General features: G+C 39.9%; 2 protein-coding genes across 4 annotated transcripts in view; one reads left to right on the forward strand and one right to left on the reverse strand.

The window, feature by feature from the left end:
- Window positions 1-21416, forward strand: part of LOC148882772 (CMP-N-acetylneuraminate-beta-galactosamide-alpha-2,3-sialyltransferase 1-like) — a 58392-nt gene that overhangs the window by 8435 nt on the left and 28541 nt on the right. For 2 of the 3 annotated variants that reach the window (XM_088987040.1, XM_088987038.1), the window contains exons 2-3: window positions 1741-1882; window positions 14108-14222. The gene's annotated coding sequence lies outside the window, so the exon portion shown is untranslated. Of the gene's footprint in view, window positions 1-1740; window positions 1883-14107; window positions 14223-19287; window positions 19371-21416 lie in introns of those variants that run through there. The other variant, XM_088987039.1, reaches the window with a different exon arrangement.
- LOC148882773 (CMP-N-acetylneuraminate-beta-galactosamide-alpha-2,3-sialyltransferase 1-like) lies at window positions 447-4458 on the reverse strand. Its single transcript, XM_088987041.1, has 8 exons — window positions 4185-4458; window positions 3766-3877; window positions 3233-3448; window positions 2957-3144; window positions 1440-1619; window positions 1304-1349; window positions 1099-1218; window positions 447-911 (listed from the first exon to the last, which is right to left on the reverse strand). The coding sequence occupies exons 2-8, from the start codon at window positions 3808-3810 to the stop codon at window positions 732-734; spliced, it is 975 nt and encodes a 324-aa protein (XP_088843167.1). The 5' UTR covers window positions 3811-3877; window positions 4185-4458; the 3' UTR covers window positions 447-731.

Consider the following 21416-nt stretch of genomic DNA (forward strand, 5'->3'; position numbering starts at 1 on the left):
CGATACGGAATGACTATTCGCAGCTGAGATGACCTTTTTTTTTTGCCGTTTAGCGTGATGGGAATCTTTGCAGATGTTAGCAGCTGTATGCTTCCCTGCAGTGGATGCACGATATCAATTGGTGGCGGTAATGCACCACGTAGTCAGCTGTCAATCAACTTGAAAGAAGAACAATAAAATAAACATAAAATCCACAATTCATTGGGGATGGACCTTATACTCTGGTGCGCCTTATACACCGGAAAATACGGTAATAATAATATAATAATACTGAAAAAATAATAATGAAAAGCAATCTGACTCAAGGACATTTCTAGTTTGACTACAGCCTTAATTTAAATTTAAAATATAGTAAGTACAGGCGCTCCCCTACTTAAAAACATTCAAGTTACAAACAGTAGTACATACAAACAGTTTTGTAGTAACATATGTAGTATTCTCTCCAGTTGTACATGTACATATCTTTATCGAGGATATATTTGATTAAATGTTTAGTTTTTATTACAAACCAATACAGGTTACTTTTACAAGCCTTAAACATATTTATCCAAACCTGAAACATACTTATATAAGGCTGAAACATTCATTCCATACAAAAATATAGCACTGAAGCAACTTACGAACAAATTCACCTTACGAACAACCCTTTGGAACGTCCCTCGTTCATAAGATGAAGAGCGTCTGTATTTACAATCATGTATGTTGACATTGCCAACTACTCTGGAGCGTTTTTAAAATTTCGGAGAAGATGTTTTAAAAAAAATGATTTTCTGTTGCACGGCCAGCTTTCGGATCACATCATACTCCTCTTTTCCATTGTGCAAACCAGTTCCATGTTTTGGATTCTGGAGTTTTTCCCAGTAGTGACTCCAGTTTCCATCATTGTCTGCTCCGTAACCAAAAACATGGACCTGTTCCAAAAAAAAAAAAAAAAATAATAATAATAATAACATCAATTTCAGACTGGCTGACAACAAAAACATGTTTTACTCTTCATTCTTATGACGAACCAGATCCATACTAATACAAAAATCACATTTATCAATTGCTGTATATTCCGCATAAGATGACATGGGGTCGGTGGGGGGGGGGGGTCACCTCTTCACATATGTGCAAGGCAAGAATCACAGCCAAAAATCCTGTGGAGGGATATCCAGCACTCCTCTTCAGCAACGTTTGATGAACATAAGAGATGAAGGCTGGATTGATGACCATCACCTTTGGATAGAGTAATGCAAAATGAGAAAATGACGAGAGTACGCATTCACTCTGCAAAGGCTTTTGAAAAAAAAAAAATGCTCACCAGATCCTTGTTAGCCCGAGTGGTAGACCGAACCGGTTGATAGGTCCTGGTTGGGCCCAAAAAATATAGATATATATTTATTGGTTCTCGTGAGATCAAGGTTAAAAAAATGACGGCAGATTATCATTTCACTTGCTTTCCCGGGAAACCCGTGGTGAGGGCTTTTTCAAGCCACACCATGTCCATGATCTTGAAAGGGGACAGCACGAGACGAGTAACGTTGTCCAAGTCGATGGCACTCTCAGGATAAATGAGGCGGTGTGTGGTTTTGCTGCCCACGTCATCTTCATAGCCTCGGGTGGGACTTTTGTTCATTCTGTGGAATGGATTGAGGATATTTTTATTGTTCAACTAATCATTTGACACATTTGTTTTAGGAGAAAAAAACTACCCCCCAAGTATTATGATTACAAATTCATATGTGTTTATTTTCTCAGTGTAGAATGTCCAATATCAGTGCTGTACTGATGAGCTGAGAGAGGAACTTTTGAATGCCACTGAGGGCACGCCGCGCTGTACCGTGATTGGCTGCCGCATTTTGCCTGGACTGCCGAGAAATTGTGCGGATTTCTTCATCAGGTCTGTCTGTCTTAATAATAATAATACATATAATTTATAAGTGTCATGATCTGGTTGGCGACCAACGGGGGGCGTTGTCGGCCCCGCCTACAACTGCACAGGTGCTGGTCGTCCCGATCAGATTGGCGACCAGCGGGTAGCGACGTCAGCCCTGCCGGCAGCCTCGCAGGTGCTGGTCGTTTAATCATTGACACTTAAAAGGACACCCGGCACGACCATCCGGTGCCGGTTCATTGTTTGTCTGCTGCTTGTTTGCTGCGTGCATTGTGTATGTGTTTGTTTAACCTTGGCGGACTTTTACTTTTGGTCTTCTTTTGCTACTTTGTATTTTTTCCATTCAGATGATTTTGATGTCTTACATTTTGTTCCTGCTGACTTTATTTTAATACAATTTGTCAAACAACCTCCTGCTCCCTCCTGCCTGCTTTTTGGGATCCGCACCCGTCATCACCACCTCGCAAACCGTGACAATAAGTGCCTTTCAAAACTCTCAAGGTCACTTTGCAGTCTTATCGCAAGAACGCTGGAAGGGATTGGATTGGATATGATTGGATTAACCTTTATTAGTCTCGCAGTGGAGAAATGTACATTTCACAGTGATGAAAGAAAAGAAATAAGTCAAAAAACTAAATACAGGAGCTGCTGTAAAGGCAGCCACTCTCGCGTCACCATCTTGAAGTCAAAACAACAAAAGAACTAAATAACAAATAATGTGAGACACAGACAATTAAATTTTAAGCACTTTCAGCAGCCTCTTTTTTGTATGAAGTAGTTCTACATGAAAGAGGAGAGGATCAAAGCATCCTTTTCACCAGTGGACCAGGAATGTCATAGTGGGATGTGCACGTCTGCTACCAGCTAAATGTTGAAAGCAAACACGAAGCTGTACCATCCATTGACGAAAAGAGATTGTCTCACATCTCCTGTTTTATGTAAATCTGCTTCAATTCCAAGCCGCGGCAGTTCCACATACGCTTTGGATTCATTGTAATGAGCAATGTGGATTTTCGACGAGAGCACGTGCACAGTAGGCGTACGAAAAAGAAGTGTGTACAGGCCTTGTCTCCGACTTACCTCAGCACCGCGTCATGGCTATCGATCAGCTGTCCATAATGAGAGTCTTTCAAATTTGCAGAATTGCCCACCACCGCGCACATTCTCCAGTGCTGCTCTCCCTTCGAGATGCTCGGAAACGTCTTCAACAAGCGATCCACCACCGCCCGGTAATAATCGACGGTCTGTTCTTCCAACGGCTGCAATCGCTGAAACGTAAACAAAAACAGGTTAGATGAGCCCGTAGCGATGATGGCGCGCGTCTTCCAAATCCAACCGAAGATCCGCCGTACTTGCCTTCCACCAGTTGAATGCGTCCATTGAAATGTTCTCGTCCTTTAAAAAGGGTTGGACGGATTTGTCGAATCGCCGCGTCAACCAGGAGTCGTCGTCCGTTAGACTTGCGGGCAGAAAGTTTTTCAACAAGATGGCGACGATGAGCACCACAGCTAGCACCTTTGCTATGGAATTCAACTTCATCCTTGTGTTCTTGTGGCCCGGCACGCTTTTAGTCTGTGGGCAGTTTCAGGTGAAATTCATTTTCAAGTAAAATCTCCATATGAAAATATTCACGGTGAGGAATTATGTTACATTTGATTACGTAATATAAGGTGAGACCTTGGCTTACGAACTTAATTGGTTCCCAGACAGAGTGTATAAGGTGAAAAGTGTGTATCCCCAAAAACATTTTCCCATAGGAAGCCATCGAAATGAGAACAATCCGTTCCCATGTTTCCATGGTCATTCGTCAATAAGCTCTGAGGAGCCTGATGATGATCCCCCATTATTTAAATGAGCGATGTTGGAAGAAAGGCTAGAGAGGAACTCACCAAGACTGAACTTTGGGCATCAACATCTATGCCTGAAAGAATCATCCAAAATTGTATCAACTCCAAAATGGAAAGTTTTGAACCGGTGCGGGCCAGGTCCTGCAGGCAAATGCTTAGAGAAAAACAGAAACGTGGGTGTTAAACGATTTGGGCAGGAAGTCAGGAGGAGTGACGAGAAGAAAATGAAACAAAAGCCAATTATTTTTTGAAATACCCATCATCATGTCTTGATAATAATGCCAAACCGGCATCCATTTTTAAGCATTTTGTATCTTCAATTAGCAAATATGTACAGTTATAAAAGAGCGTTAAAAAAAAAAAATATAAATATATATATATATATATATATATATATGAATATTAATGGAAACATTACTCTGAAATCGGAAATAGTGTAGAGGCTGAATTCAGGAACTCACAATTATGCACGTTAACGCTGTTTGAATGACTTGCCATGTTGCCGTTTTCTCCTGTTGAACGCAAAACAAAGAAGCAAATAGCAACAGGTGCAAATCAGAGTTGAGTTTGTTTTGCCGCGGAGCGACTCTCGCGGGAGGCGGGGCTGCACATGATCCGAAGCAGAACACAGAAAAACAAAACAAAAAAAAGGGGGCGGGGGGGAATGAAGCAGCTTTAACTTTAAGCTATCGAAAAAGGTAAACTGGTGCACAAGTGTTAGCACTCGTAGAAAACAATAGGCCATCCATTGCTGGGTGTGGCTTTAAACACGTTCTGCCACCTATGATTCAGCATCTGTCAATCCAATTTGGCAAGCCTTTCGGTGCACAAACTTTGAATGTCTGGATTTGGTCCTCCAAAACCTCTCTGAGCTTGTTTGGGTTGTTATTGAAATGACTATTTTTTGCACAGTATTTTCCCTTTGAAAACAACTGAACTTTGAAGCACTGGTGTTCCCCAAGGCTCACTCCCAGAGACCATGCTTTTTATTCTCTTTCAAACGAAACCCTTGTTGAAATTCCCCATTTAGCCCTTTGAATCAATTGCTACTAATAAAGGCTAATCCAATTCTATATTTTATATTACGTTATTATTTTCTGTAATTTTAATATTCATATATATTATAAATAACATTAATACATTTGCGTAGTTGCTCTATAGTTTTACAACTTGTCTGTTGACACTCCAACCTGCATAATTTTTCTCGGACATAATTTGGTTCATGCAAAAATGGCGCCGCTCAAAATTCTTGTGATTGGCGAGTCATTCCCTTTTCAAATTGTATCATCATAAACATTGGCAGCAACCATGGTTGACTGAATGTATTTATCCCTTAAAGTCATACAGGCGATAACATTGCTATTCAGTGCCTGGTCTGGAATAAGGTCTGAGCACCGAGGGGTGTGTCTTGCGCTGCGTGGCTTGGTGTGTGCTTGGAATACGGTCTGGTTTAACTTGTTTATAATGACAATGGGGCGGCTCAATGAACAGGATTAAGATAACAAAACTGAATGACGGCGGTGTTTTTGTTATGCTACTTCTGTTTGTGACGATTATTTGTTTGTTTATTTATTTCAAGAGGTACCCTTAGGTGACGAATCGGTTCACGTTGCATGCTTGTTATTTATTCATTGTGCCAAGGGAAAATGTTGGAGTGTCTCCGACTGCAGACCCAAGGCGGGAATGATCTTGTGTAGCTCTGGTTTCCTAGATACCGTCTTGTTGATGCTGCAGACTCCTTGGTGTCTGTGTCAGGAAGGCCCACAGAAACCAGGTGATAGAAATAGACAAGTCGGAGGATGCAGATGGAGAAGAAAAAAAAATCTAATATTACAGTGCGAAGATACCACACGTTGCCCCAAAATATTTTTAAAAAATCATGCATCGACTAATTCAAACAATTAAGTATGAAAATAATACCGCCATACAGCCATTTGTCACATTTATGGCTTATTTGTTCTTACTAATTTTTCAGTGATGCTTGTTAACTTATTCACTGCCAGGCATGTGCAAAAATGTGTCCACTTAAGTGCCAGGGTTTTTGTCATTTTCACTCCAATTGCAGAACCCACAGAATACATGTATTCAGTTTTAGCAGTACATAAAAATTCAATTCAACCTTAGACTCTCTTCTGTCATCTGAAAAAAAGGAGTTAATTCCTAACTTATGTGGGCCCGGAGTTATCTGAGCTTGAAATGGGGGCAGATGTACAAAATACAATACATATTGATTTATACATGATACTGAAGCTGGGACAAAGCGCGAACATGGAAAAAAGGGAATTACTGCCCCCTTATGGAAAAGTCAAAACATTGCCAGAGGCCATGAACAGCGTTTTCTCGGCAACCAAACATGAAAAAAACAAAACCCGAACAAATTCAGGAATGGCGCTCTACGTCATATTTTCAATTCCCGAATAAATTCATGAATGGCAGTGAATGAGTTAAGTATGAAACAAATACCTCCAAACATGAATTTGTCACATTTATGCCTTGTTTGTTTTTTCTCATTTTTCAGTCATGGTTCTCGGTTCATATTTGTGAGGCACCCCTCAGGGTTACCTACTAAGACCATTCATGTTCTAGTTCAACGTGCTATTCTAAATGTTACTTGAAATTTCATTCACAAGCAATTGAACATTTATGATGACGTTTGTTTGTTCTTTACCAGCCGTCACCCTCTAAAGAACTCCATAGTTTCGTATCAGCACATGTTTTACAGCATCCTTACAACTTGCTTGGCAGCAGCAGGGACTCATCCGTTGTAAGTGGGTGAACTCCATTCATTTTGTCAAATTTACTCCCCACGGGTGGAGCGTCGTCGTTCATTTGCAGCTTGCGTAAGGGCATCACTGTGACATGAGAACGTCAGGGAAAACATATATATTTGTTTAGTCAAAATGAGTGCATGCCTTCGGGCCTACTTGGATGAGAAGATGCTAACGAAAGTGAGTCTGACACCTTGATGCAACTGAGAAATTCATAGATGGCGGTTAGAATATTAATCAATGATTTGATCATATTTTTTGCCAATCCAGTGCCTGTTCGGTGTAGAAGTTGGGTCATGAGCATTAGACAACAGAAGACACACCAGTCACCTCCACAAGCACTCTCTCTTGTGGTTTTAATGTGCAACAGCATCTTCAAATTTCTACAAAATGACTTACTTGGATTATTCCAATTTTATTTGAATCACATTGGAATAATCTATCCATCCATAGAATATACAATATACAATACAATATACACATTTTTGTGAAAATCTGATATAAGTAGTTAATTACAGATGTGGGGGAAAAAAAAAACATTCCAATGAATAAGGTACCATATTTTCCGGTCTAAAGCCTTCATTTTCTTGCAAAGATGACCCTGCGCCTTATACGCAGGTGATCCTCTCCTCTTTCATCTAGATCTCCTTCATGTCACAAAGAGGGTACAGCAAGTGCTGAAGAATAAATAACTCTCTGTCTTTGTGTTGTCATATTATTTGTAATTTGTTTTGTTTTTTTACTTCAAGATGGCGCTGCGAGAGTGGCTGCCTTTCCAGCAGGTCCTGTATTTTGTTCTTCGACTTCTTTCCTTCCTTTCCTCTTCCTTTCTTAACTTTGCTGCTGTGTTACTTCCGGGTAGAGTGAACGCTGGCGCGAATGGCTGCTGCTGCTCACCCGCCCAAAAACAAGTTCGTATCCTGTGACTGTAAAGTGTCCTTGAGACTTTGGAAAGGCGCTTAGAAATTAAATGTATTATTACAGGTAACATCCGACTTACGACCAGCTCGACTTACGACAACCCGTACTTATGAACTATTTTTTAATTTTAATTCTCCCCCAGGCACCGCAACGCGCTAGCATAGAAATTGACCGTGTGATGACACGAGAGGGGGGAGTTTGCGAGTCATTTATCTCTATTCAACATTTTGAATTGATTTCGACTTACGACCATTTTCGGTCGGAACGAAACTCGGTCGTAAGTCGGATGTTACCTGTATTATTATACGCAGGTGCACCTTATATCCATCCATCCATCCATTTTCCATACCGCTTATTCCTCAGTAGGGTCGCGGGGGGTGCTGGAGCTGTCTTCGGGCACGAGGCGGGGGACACCGTTAATTGGTTGGCAGCCAATTGCCGGGCACACAAAGACGTACAACAGTCACTCTCACACTCACACCTAGAGACAATTTGGAGTGGTCAAGCTGCCTGCCATGCATGTTTTTGGAGTGTGGGAGGAAACCAGAGGACCTGGAGAAAACCCACGCGGGCCCGGGGAGAACATGCAAACTCATGACAGGGAGGCCGGACCGAGATGCGAACCGGTGACCTCTGCACTGTGAAGCCAGTGTGCTAACCACTCGACTACCGGGCCGCCCTACACCTTATATGTGAAGTCATGTTGAGTCACAACAGGTCTTGCAACAACTGTCAGCAGCCACGGAATTTTTTGTTTAGTAAGAATTAATGGACAAAATATAATTCACATTCGGATATTTTTAGGCCAGCAGAGAGGGCTATGCAGGGCTTGACGGTCCACCACTGTTTACATGGCGGAAAATTGTTCCCAGGGTTTCGACTTCGTTCTATATCTCAATCAGTATCCTAATGGTTTCAATAACAAGTCTTTTGCGGCTTTGAGTCACATTAAGTTAACTTTGTAATAGACTCCAAAAGAATTAATCCAGTTTCTAGGCTGGAAGTCAACAACCGGGGCCAGTTCCCCCCTACCCCATTTCATTCGCCGCTGTAATCACCATCCCATGAATACATTAAAAAAATGAGCTCCAATTAAGCGGTAGTTTCAGCTGTTGAGCAGTAACGAGATGCTAATAAAGAGTGCCGGTCGTATGCTGGGACCCAGTGATTGCTTTTACAGTTCAGCTGTTTCACCGTTTTTTGTCCTCTGGCACAATTGACGGCCGTTTGGTCAAGGGAAGTCGCGGCTAATTACTCTCAAAGCTCCCTGCCGTCAGTCCACAGTGATAATTGACTAGCTGCATTTTCACTTCGTTAATTGTCCCCATTTTCAATTTGAATTTTTTGAGCTGACTTCCAGGTGGGGGAGGGGGTTGCAGAAATGCGCCGTGAAGGCCACCAACGGGTTTTTAAACAGTGACTCAGGAATGTACAGTGATACCTTGGCTTACGAACTTAATTGGTTCCCAGACAGTGTGCAAGGTGAAAAGTGTGTATCCCAAAAATTAATTTCCTATAGGAAACCATTAAAATGAAAATAATTGTTCCCAGGTCCCCCTAAAACATAATTTTCATAATTAAAGAAATAAACTTTACTGTATAATATAGTTGTTTTATTTACCTTTGTGATGGTCGTTGATGGCTTGATGGAATGGACTGGCCGGTTTCATCAGCATTAAACACATGATGAGGAACGTAACCTTCTTCTTTCACCATCTTGAGGAATGATCCCTTGTAGGTGCTTTCTCTGTGATAATTTTATCTAGTTCCTCATCAATTGTGTTCTGTTTAGCTGGGTTGATAAGTTTTTGCATCAAGTGTACAGATGGCTTGTGCGGGTTATTTTGTTGGGCCTGATTTATGGGATATTTTAACCTTGCAGTCTACACTCTGCCTTTGAACTATCAAAGTTGAAACTCTCTCACTGTTGTGGGCATGTCTTTAATGTTTAAACCCCCCCCCCCCCCCCCTCACTGCTACGTTCTTGACCAATCACGTGGCTTTAACCAAAGACAGGGCGGGTAATAGAGGTCAAAAACAGTCAGCTGCCATTTTGTTGTTAGAAAAACGGGCTCATTCGCGAACGATACATCACTCATTGAGGCAGCTCCGTGTATGAAAAAAGTTTGTATGCCAAGGTAAAATATCCGTAAATGTAATGTTTGCAAACCGAAAAGTACGTAAGCCAATGGGTTCGTAAACCGAGGTATCACTGTATCGCCTTTAGGTATCAAGAGTTTTTCACCGTGTTACATTATTTTATCCAAGTGATATAAGATATAAAATGTTTCAAATCTTCATGGCAAGTCAATTGTTTCTTATGCTCCAGTTCAGTGAAAAAGCATTGCCTTGCGGGTTTGACATTTGCAAATGACATGATAAATAACAACAATAATAAAAGCTCATTTGTTGACAGCGTGATTGATGCCTCAACACACGAACGGGGCGGCGTATCGGATATTAATCAAAGCAGCTGCTTTCTTTTGGAGACCTGCAAGCCGGTGAAGATATTTATTTTTAGATAAAGCCTACGTCGGTAGTTTTTTTTTTTAATTAAACGCCGGATGGGGAAAGTCACCGCATAAATGTTTTATACATTTTTTTTTGTGCCTGGTTAACCTATTCATTGCCAGACATGTGCAAAAAATGTGTCCACTCCAGTGTCAGGGTTTTGTCATTTTCACTCCAATTGCATGACCCACAGAATACATGTATTGAGTTTTAGCAGTACATAAACATTCAATTCAGCGTAAAAAAAATCATCAACTCTCTTATTTCATCAGTAAAAAAATAGTTCATTCCTACATTATATGGGTCTGGAGTTATCTGAGCTTGAAATGGGGGCAGCTGTACAAAATACAATGCAATACATATTTATTTGTGTAGCGCTTTGACAACACCTGAAGCGCTAACATGTAAAAAAAGAGAAATGCTGCCTCCTTGTGCACTTATTCCTCATCAGGGTCGCGGGGGGTGCTGGAGCCTATCTCAGCTGTCTTCGGGCACGAGGCAGGGGACACCCTGAATTGGTTGCCAGCCAATCGCAGGGCACACGAAGACGTACAACAGTCACTCTCACACTCGCACCTAGAGACAATTTGGAGTGGTCAATCTGCCTGTCATGCATGGAGTGTGGGAGGAAACCGGAGGACCCGGAAAAAACCCACGCGGGCCCAGGGAGGACATGCAAACTCCACACAGGGAGGCCGGATCGGGACGCGAACCGGCGACCTCTACACTGTGAAGCCGGTGTGCTAACAACTCGACTACCGGGCCGCCCGCAAGAAAATCCCAAACCCCCAAAAAATTCGTGAATGGCGTTCTCCGTCATATTTTCAATTCGCGAATAAATTTGGGAATGGCAATGAATTAAATGAGGTCGTCCCAAAACTCAATATGCTGTGAGTCCTGCAATTTGAGTAAAAATGACAAAAACACTGGCACTGGAGTGGACACATTTTTGCACATCGTCTGGCAGTGAATGAGTTAAACAATCTACCCTCCGCCTCCTTCTGAAACTTTCAAGTTGTCAAGAGAAAAGACTTTGAAAGTAGGTGTTTAATTCATTCGTCCCTGCAGTGATTTCATCTCTCATTGAGCATTTGCTTCACCCTCATCCTATTAATTAAAATAAAAAAATGAGGCCTTCGTTTTTCAAAGCAAAGTATTTGCTGACTTTTGTGGTGACAAATCCAAGGAGATTTGCTTAATGCCGCTTAAAAAAAAATGCTCTCAGCGCAGCGGCACCGTCTTCAAATATGCAATCCTTCCAGCAAGTCCCGCCTTTGAAAACTTTTAATGACAGCCACGTACGTTTCATACTTGATATTTTTATTCAAATGCAAAACACCAACAAGAATGACTTAGTGTCCAAAATCTGCAAAAAAAATTGAGCTGCGAATTGGGCATTTTCATAAAGTCCCGCCCCCAGTTTGTGATGTCACGCCAAGACGTCTTGCATTGCTTGAGAATCAAAACAATGGCTTCAGATTCGGAGAATATGCTTTCTTGTTACACCTCCAGTTATGAATATGATTCAAATAGTTCTGAAGAGGAAAGCATACATGTTTGCAATCGATTAAATAATTTATTCCATGCCATTTTGAGGCAACATTGGGGAGAAACGATCACCAGTAAAGAGGCACAAAATGGCGACCTCCTGTGGCCACCTCCGTTTCCACAGGCTGATAAATTCCTTATATGGAGCTTGGACACCCTCTTCTGGCGGCTTTTGGGTGCAACACAAGGTTTTCAGACCAAACAATACAGCAAAATACATTGACGTGATGGAAGGACTGCTACAATGTGTCTTTTTTTCAGGCAGGGGGCGTTCTTTTAGTGACGTCACGTACGGACTCGTCACCAACTCAAAAACAAGACTTCCTGAATATTCAGCGCAAGTCTTAAAACGTAAAATATAGCTATATGCGGTGGAATCTTATTAAAATACGCTCAGTAGAAGTCATTTGAAGCCATTGTACAAATTATGGACACAACTTGTCCGGAGACGTCGGTTGTCCTTTAATGGCGCATAGGAGGCCCGTTGGGATACACCCGTACGTAGCGCACGTAGCCGAATACTTGTAAGCGCTTCTCTTCAGAAGAAGGCCACTCACTCGCCATGCAGGCCGAGTTCCCATTCGCGCATTAGAGCGTCCCGCGTGCACGAGCTCAACCCCGGAGAATAGCGCCAAGGTTCACGTCAGTGTCGCATTCGATTAAGAGAGACTGAAGGTAGTTGCTCGGGAGATAGCAAGAGCATACGCGACGTGCCTCCGAAGGTCTTGTATGAAAATTTGGGTTTTATCTAACTTTAAATGATGAAATTATCATATTAGTGTTGCTCAAGTGATTAAATTGTTCTTTTTTTTACATTTATGAAACACAAGGACATTTGACCGATTTTTATGAGTAGTTATAATGGATGCAAACTATCGCTGCTCTGAGAATGAAATGAATTTAACCCAAATAACCTTTTAACTCATTCACTGCCAGACGATATGCAAAAATGTGTCCACTCCAGTGCCAGGGTTTTTGTCATTGTCACTCCAATTCCAGAACTCACAGAATATTGAGTTTTAGGACTACAGAAACATTCAATTAACCTCAGACTCTCTTCTTTTATCAGACCAAAGAGTTAATTCCCAAGTTCTATGGGTCTGGTGTTATCTGAGCTTGAAATGGGGGCGGCTGTACAAAATGCAATAGAATACATATTGATTTAAATGGCGCTTTAACAAAAAAAAAAAGCGCCATAAACAACAAAAAAACAAAAACTAAACCTGAACAAATTTGGGAATGGCGTTCCAGTCACACTTTTCAATTCCCAAATAAATTTGGGAATGGCAGCGAATGAGTTAAATGATATATTTGCATCCTGCCGGTCCTAGTCCTCCCGATGTTGCTCCACCGTTTGTGTTCAAAATGTCCGTAAAAGCGTGACGCAGAGGTTTTTTATTCGTTTGTCAACAGTTATCCATTGCTTGTTAGCATAGATAGATATATATGATGATAGAATATCATTCCCAAATTTGTTCCGAATTTCCATACTTTTCAATTCCCGAATAAATTTGGGAATGGCAGTGAATGAGTTTACTTTCTTTGGCTTGGACACTAATTTAGTGGCAACGTAGGCTCCATCTCGAAAAGTTGGGAAATTTTTGGGATGTGACAAATGACTGTGTGCAAAGAGGGCCTCATGAATATGTTAATAAGTGACTTGAAAGCATTATAATACATCACAGCTCTTTATTGCCTTCATTTTTTAAACACATTAAACTGTGCTTTAAAAAGAGTAACTCCACTTTCCGCAATATATTTATTAAGCTATTCGCCACAGTGATTTGTTTATTCTGCCTTTTGATGGATGATTAATCGTAGCGCAACCTTGGAACCAAACAGCTGTTGTTGTTGTCCCCCCCAAAAACAAAAAGTTCAGTACACGCTAAAGGCAATAACCACACATCCATTTTGCAAAAATTATAGCTCCTCACGGCGGCTTGTCGCCAAGGAAAATCCTTCAGACTGTGAAGTGTTTAATTGAATATTTTCATCTCCGGAGGTAAACGCCATCAAACCCCCTCCTCCACCCACTTCCCTCTTTAATCACAACTAGCGACTATGTACTAGTCGGAAGCATTATCGGAGTTTTCCTTCCTCACCGTTAATTTAAATAGTTGTACATATAGCTATATAGCTGGCTACCAATCTAGCTAGTTATCTATTGGCTAGCTATCTAGCTAGTTATATAATGGCTAGCTATCTTGCTATTTATCTATTGGCTAGCTATCTAGCTATTTATCTATTGGCTAGCTATCTAGCTAGTTATGTATTAGCTAGCTATCTAGCTAGCTATTATCTAGCTAGCTAGCTATCGAACTTGTCCTATGACTGAAGTGACCTTGAGAGTTTTGAAGAGCGCTTGTAAATGAAATGTATTATTATTATTATTATTAGTAGTAGTAGTAGTTATAGCTAGCTAGGTATCTCTTAGCTAGCTAGCTTTCTGTCTATTTGAGTTACTTCCGGGCACCCACAGAAAAACTCATCCTGTGACTGTAAAGTGACCTTTTGAGGTTTGAAAGGCGCTTATAAATTAAATGTATTATTATTATTATTATTATTATTATGACAGTGATAGCCTCATATCAAGACAAGTCTTCTAATGAAATTGTTGTTTTTTTTTGTCTTTTCAGGCGTTTTTCAAGCTCCCGCAGCACAACAGCCAAGTCCCGAGCGAGAGAAGATTCATGATCCGAAATGGGGTCATCTGCATCGAACGAACGACTCCATCACTTCAGACAGCAAAGGGTAAAAAGTCCATCACCACACCACAAATTGATCTTTTCTTAATATTCTCGTACGGAGGCTTTATCTGCTCATTTATTGGAACCGGAAATAAAACATGCAGCCGTTTGCGTATTTTTATCGCCAATGGATCAAAATGAGAACGGCCTAGGTAGCTGGATATTGTCACCCCTTCCGCTACACGTTTGAGCGTTCTACCTTTTCATATTCTGCTCGCATCATTTTAGTTGTATTTCTTTCTTTATTTTTTTCCCCCTCTAGACCTGGCGGGTGGCTTATCAAGGGTGCACAGCTTGGGTTCAACACCCATGCGGTACGTGCCGAACGGTCCGCCATCCAAATGGAAATGTCATGGGCTGGCGCTGAATTGTTGGAATTGGATGTTAGGAGGAATCATTTGCTATTTTTTGGATTCGGATTATATATAGTGTATTTTCCGGTGTATAAGGTGCACTGGAGTATAATGCGCACCCCCAATGTATTTTGTATTTTCAAACTTTTTCCATATATAAAGCGCACCGGATGATAAAGCACACCTTCAATGAATGAAAACAGTTTCCCAAATATAATATAAAAATATATAAATTGATCCCACAAGATATTGAGTTTTAGGACTACATAAACATTCAATTTGGTGTGAGAAACATTAGACTCTCTTCTTTCATCATATAAAAAGAGTTAATTCCTAAATTAAATGGGTCTGGAGTTATATGAGCTTGAAATGGGCTGTAAAAAAACAAGGTTTTTGTCATTGTCACTCCAATTCCAGAACCCACAGAATCTTGATTTTTAGGACAACACAAACATTCAATTCACGCGAATAAACCTTAGACTTTCTTATTTTATCGGAACAAAAGCGTTAATTCCTAAGTTATATGGGTCTGAGCTTGAAATGGGGGTGGCTGTAGAAAATACAATACAGTACAATACATATTGACTTATATATAGCGCTTTAACAGCTCACACTGTAACAAAGCACTAACATGGACAAAAAGTAAATGCTGCCCCCTTATAAAATTAAAAACATTGCCAGAGGTCTGATCAGCGCTTTATCGGCACCCCTGGCAAGAAAAACAAGAATGGCGTTCCAGTCACACTTTTCAATTTACGGATTAATTCGGGAATGGCAGCGAATGAATGAAATTATATACAGTAAAATCTCGTTATATCGATATCGGTTATATCGATAGTACTGCTTATTACGATACTATTTCTATGAACGCAAGGACAAAATTTACATGCCGCAGGATCGGATATATCGATAGTCCGGTTATATCGATATTTTTTCCGCCTCCCGAGAATATCGATATAACGAGACTTTACTGTATTTCCATCCTGACGGTCCTTGTCTTCTCAATATTGCTCCACCGTTTGTGTTCAAAATGGCCTGAACAGCAGATGCAGCAGATGCTAGTTATTTGGTTGTCAACAGTTTTGCATTGCCTGTCAGCATCCAGTTTAACGGGCTATAGAATAATATGTCAGCTTGAAGTTTTTTACAGTACATGTACATTTGTATCTCGGGGCGCCACTGTTCTTTTTCTGCTGTTTCTATACATCCCATATTTCATGGAAAATCAATGCAAAGCGACCCGATATATGTTCTCGTGCTCGGAAATTGCCAAAGTAGTTGGTTTTGTTTAGAAAAAGCCTGCCTTCATCTTTATGTATTAGTCCTCGCTATTTCCTGCCTCTGCGTTGTATTCTCTGGTGAGTGCATGATGTGGGGGGGAGAGCGACATTTTGCACCTCTCCTGAATCGAGGAGATTTTTAAGAAAAAACAGGCTATCAAAGGAGATTAAGGATAAGCGCACCTTAGAGTGAACCACCGCAGAAATGCGGATTGATTCACTGATTTATTTTGTGTCGGAAGACGCCCACGGCATGTTTGATGATTCTTGTTTTTATTTTTGGTTGCCTTGCTCTTCATTTCCCGATGAAGCAGCACTGATTATGCGATATCCGTGAACGGGGAAATTGGCATTTTTTCCGGCACGGTGGATAACGGGGGCTGCGTCAGTCAACATAAAGCGGCCTTGGTCGCCAGGCCGACGGTAGTTCTGCCGGCAAAGACGACCTACGGCACACGTGCAAAGATTACCCTAGTTGTGTTGCTGTCAAATTTCAAGCTTGGTCACTAAATTTTTGTTTTTTTAAATACTGTCATACCTCAGCTTCGCCTTACGAACATTAAATTCGCGGGAATATAATCTTGGCTTGCGAAATAGTTTTCGGCAAATGAACCAAACCACACGGAGCGCCACGATGGCTGCCGGACTAGTTTTTGGCAGAAGAACACCAAACCACATGGTCGAACAGCGCCACGGTGGCTGCCGGACTAGTTTTCCACAACCCCTTTCTTTGAGTGCTGACGTGGTTTGTTATCGAGTGCAGTCCTTTTGCTATTATAGGACTGAAAAATACCCCACCACAGGCTCGTGTTCAGCTGAAGAAGACACTATATATACTATATAGACAATATAGATAGATAGATAGATAGATAGATAGATAGATAGATAGATAGATAGATAGATAGATAGATAGATAGATAGATAGATAGATAGATAGATATCATTAAGAGGAACTTCCAGGTTGGAAGTTCGTCATCCATTGACAACTACCATCATAAACGTAAATAAAACAACTTTATTAGACTGTACAGATTATTTCCTTACTTACAATATAATAACACATTTATTATACATATAATAAGGTATATTTTGTGTAGTTTAAGGCTTATTTTGTAGGAAATTATGTTTTATGTGGACCTGGGAACAGATTACTCTCATTTTTAATGGTTTCTTATGGGAAATAAATGTTTGGCAGACGAGCTTTTCGCCTTACGCACACTTTCTGGGAACCAATTAAGTTAAGTTAAGTTTTGTTTTCATGCCTGAAATGGGTGTGCGTGTTTAATCAATTCCACTTTTGTATTGATTTTATGCATCAAAGATGGGATTTTCTTTACGGCTTGCTAATGAGTTCAGCTCACAGTTTAGTTTTGGTACGGGCGAGAAGAGGGGGGCAGAGGGTGTTTCAACGTAAAAGCGAAGATGCTTTGGTTTAGCCGATAATATATGATGGATCAATGTTATTTCCTCGTTTACACATCTCTGAGCAGGGATGAGCCGCCGTTGTGGGAATACTAACCCACCCCACCCATCCATACTCCCCCCTCTGGCTTCCAATTGCAGATATGAGGAAATTAGTGGATAAACAATGTGGGAATAATCCAATTACTGTATGGTCAGAAAAAAAGATGATGAGGAGGAAACGTCTTGAATCCAAACTGCAAAGTGCTGTAATGATTGAAGCGCTGCAGTGTTTACACAAAGGGCATCCCCACCCCCACCACAACCGCCACCCCTGCCTATTTTTTTCCCCGTCAAGGTCACTTATGAAAGAAAGAAAAGCAGTTCTTTGCTCTTGCTTGGAATCCTTGTTGCAATTTTCGCCAGTCTATCAATCATGTTTTCGTAACCGCGGCTTTCTCGGTTCCGTTCGACCGAAGGAGGGGACAGAACACACTCAAGTGCTCTCAGAATCATAGCATGTGAATATGGAACCAAATGGGGAGAAAAAGAAAGGGGCTGAACCCCTTTTGGGGAAGAGGTATCTGACAAAAAGCGTATCTTTTTAATTTGATGTATTTTCTTTGTTTTTTTTTGTAATGACCTCATTGCTATCTACATATATGCAAAAATATTTAGGCTAGTTTTTAACTTTTCTCTTATTTATGTATTTATTTATTTATTTATTGTTTCTTTGTGTATTTGTTGTTTGTTTATCTATTTGTGTATTTATTTATTTATCTATATTTTATTTATTTATGTGGTGACTTATGTATGTATTTATTTAGGTATTTATTTATTTATTCATGTATTTGTTTGTTTATCTATTTATGTGTTTGTGTATTTATTTATTTATCTATAATTTATATATTTATGTGGTGAATTATGTATTTATTTATTTAGGTATTTATTTATTCATGTGTTTGTTTGTTTACCTATTTATGTATGTTTGTATATGTTTATTTATTTTGATTTGTTTTTTAGGTTATTTCTTTATTTAGCTATTTATTTGTTTGTTTGGGTATTTTTTTTTTTTGTTGATCTATTTACAATATGTATTTGTGTGTGTTTAATATGTATATTTAATTTTTTTATGTGGTTATATATTTATTTATCTATTAATTTGTTTATTTATCAGTGCATTTGTTTGTTTATCTATGTATTTATGTATATGTGTATTTATTTATTTTTTAGGTTATTTCTTTATTTCGCTATTTGTTTGTTTGTTTGTGTATTTGTTTGTTGATCTATTTACAGTATGTATTTGTGTGTTTAATATTTATATTTTATTTTTTTATGTGGTTATATATTTATCTATTAATTTGTTTATTTATCAGTGCATTTGTTTGTTTATTTATTTATTTGTGTATGTGTTTATTTATTTATATCGATGATTTTTATTTATGTGGTTATTTATTTATTTGTGTATTTATTTGTTCATCTATTTATATATTTGTGTATCTGTTTATTTATTTATTGATATTTATTTATTTATGCCCCACTAAGACTTGATTGATACATCTGAACCATATTTGCCGAAGGTCAGCTGGTCACATTGTGAGAATTGTAATGGCTTGTGAATGTAGAGGGACCACATTTCAAACGCTTATGTGATCATGAAGGGGATGGTGGGAGTGGAGGGGGGGGGGCACACCTTTTGATAAAATAAATAAAGAGCGAGCCACTCTGCTTTCACAGCGAGCGATAATAACGGCATCCTTCACCTTCAGCGCCTTATGTAGAGCCTCGTGCGCGCTCGTCGCAGAACAATTTCAGTGCATCTGGTTGTTTTGTAGAAAAATAACAGAGTGGGAAAAAGGGATAGAGCTGTGACACTTAGTCACTGCGAGGAAATTTGAAATTACCAAAGATTTTGCCTCACCTCTGCTTTTTTCCTTTTTTTTACGACCTCATTACTCATTCATGCATGCTACGCGGCACGCTTAAAGCCCTCTTGAGCACTCTCGTAATTTCAGCCCGCGCCGATGGGGCGGCAGCAGAAAATCCCAGCGTCTCTTGACACACGCGTTCTCATCGCATTCCACGAGAAAATGTGTCATTCCGCGGGCTGACTTCAAGGTGAGGGAAAGTCCTCGACGTTTTCGAAAGGACAGACACAAACATGGGACAAAAGGGACGCGGGCGCTGTGTGAAATGTCAAACGGAAAGCAGGGAACAGACTTTAATTAATATGTCGACCTTTGTGTACTCTTCAGAATGACTTTATCGGTTTATTGTTGGACCTGGGGATGGTGTCGCGGTGGGGGTGGGGGTGGGGGGGTCAATTCAGGCTGGTGAAAGTGCTTTCGAAACCTTGGGACTGAGCGTGAGAAACTCAGTGCTCGTCCAACACCGTTTTGGAGTTCTTGGAAATGTAGCATAAGAGGTTGTTGAGCAGGCCGGCTACACCCCAACTAACAAGTGGTTTGATATCAAGGACGCTGCTCAGCTGCTCCAAGGACTTTATGGAAAGCTGTTTGCTTTCATTTATTTGCTCGTTATTTCACCTCAGCTCAATTTTATGGATCGCGCGCCACATTCCAACAGTTGTGGTCCCTGCAAACTTTCCGCATCGAGCTCCTCTAATGATTAATGTTTAAAGGACATGACAAACCCTGCATGAGGAAGTACAAACTGACAGAGGCGAGCAAAACTCCCTGATTTTCACCATCTTAGCCCTGGAGTTTCATATACAAAAGCCTTGATTTTCTTCAAAATAAGACAATGTGCCTTATACGCCGGTACGCCTGATATGTGAAGTAATATTGAGCCACAAAATGTCTCTCTACTACTGTTAGCAGCATTTCCCTCTGTAGAAGAGGTCATATGTAATCCCAGCCTCTACTGTAGCCCCTTATAATGTGATGTGCCTGATATACGGAAAACTTTTTATATATTTATCGATTATATTTGGAAAACATTTGTCATTCATTGAAGGTGCACCTTATACTTTGGTGTGCCTTTTATATGGAAAAAGTTTGAAAATGCACCATTCATTGGGCGTGCGCCATATGCTACAGTCCACCTTATACACCAAAAAATATGTTGTATATATATATATATTAAAAAAAAAAAAAATCCTTGTCTCACCCACCATGGGTGGTGTCTGTCCCCATTTCAGCTCGGGTCCTCTACCAGAGGCCAGGAAGCTTGAGGGTTCTGCGCAGTATCCGTGCTGTTCCCAGCACTGCGCTTTTCTGGACCGAGATATCCGATGTTGTTCCCGGGATCTGTTGCAACCACTCGTCGAGTTTGGGGGTCACTGCCCCAAGTGCTCCGACCACCACAGGCACGACGATATATATATATATATATATATATATATATATATATATATATATATATATATATATATATATATATATATATATATATATATATATATATATATATATGTGTGTGTGTGTGTATATATGTATATATATACTGCTTATTACGATACTATTTCTATGAACGCAAGGAGAAAATTTACATGCCGCAGGATCGGATATATCGATAGTCCGGTTATATCGATATTTTTTCCGACTCCCGAGAATATCCATATAATGAGACTTTACTGTATATATATACATATTGTTTTTGTATTTTTTTACCTGTCCGTTTTTTTCTTTATTTTCTTTCTTTATTTATTTTATGTATTTATGTATTACCTTTTTATTTATTTAGTTAGTTGTTTATGTATTTTATTATTTATTTAGTTGTTTATTTATTTATTTATTGACCATATTTTCCGGCGTATAATATTTTTATGGTACCTTCACACAGGAAAATGTAAATGCATTTTCGGGAATGGATACATTTTCTCATCTCAAACGATTTTCATTTGACTTGGGGTGTTGAAATGACTTTCCCCATGCTCCCAATGGTTGTAATTGATGAAAATGCCCTTTGGGTTTTTTCGGTAATAGCCAATTTTTTTTTGTGTCATTTTCTATCCCCCTCGTGTGCTAATTATTAAATTCCAAGGTAACCAGTGTATTGCGTCGACAAAGGTCAAAGGATGTAGAGTTTTGTTCAAAAGTGAGTGTGACATCGCTATTTGTTCCAGCTTATCAACACACAATCGCACATTCATCATTGCACTCTTCATATTTACTCAGTGGAATAACACTTCCCCATCTGTTA

Source organism: Hippocampus bargibanti, linkage group LG20, assembly GCF_051943395.1.
Source record: "Hippocampus bargibanti isolate YZ-2025 linkage group LG20, ASM5194339v1, whole genome shotgun sequence".
Classification (NCBI taxonomy): domain Eukaryota; kingdom Metazoa; phylum Chordata; class Actinopteri; order Syngnathiformes; family Syngnathidae; genus Hippocampus; species Hippocampus bargibanti.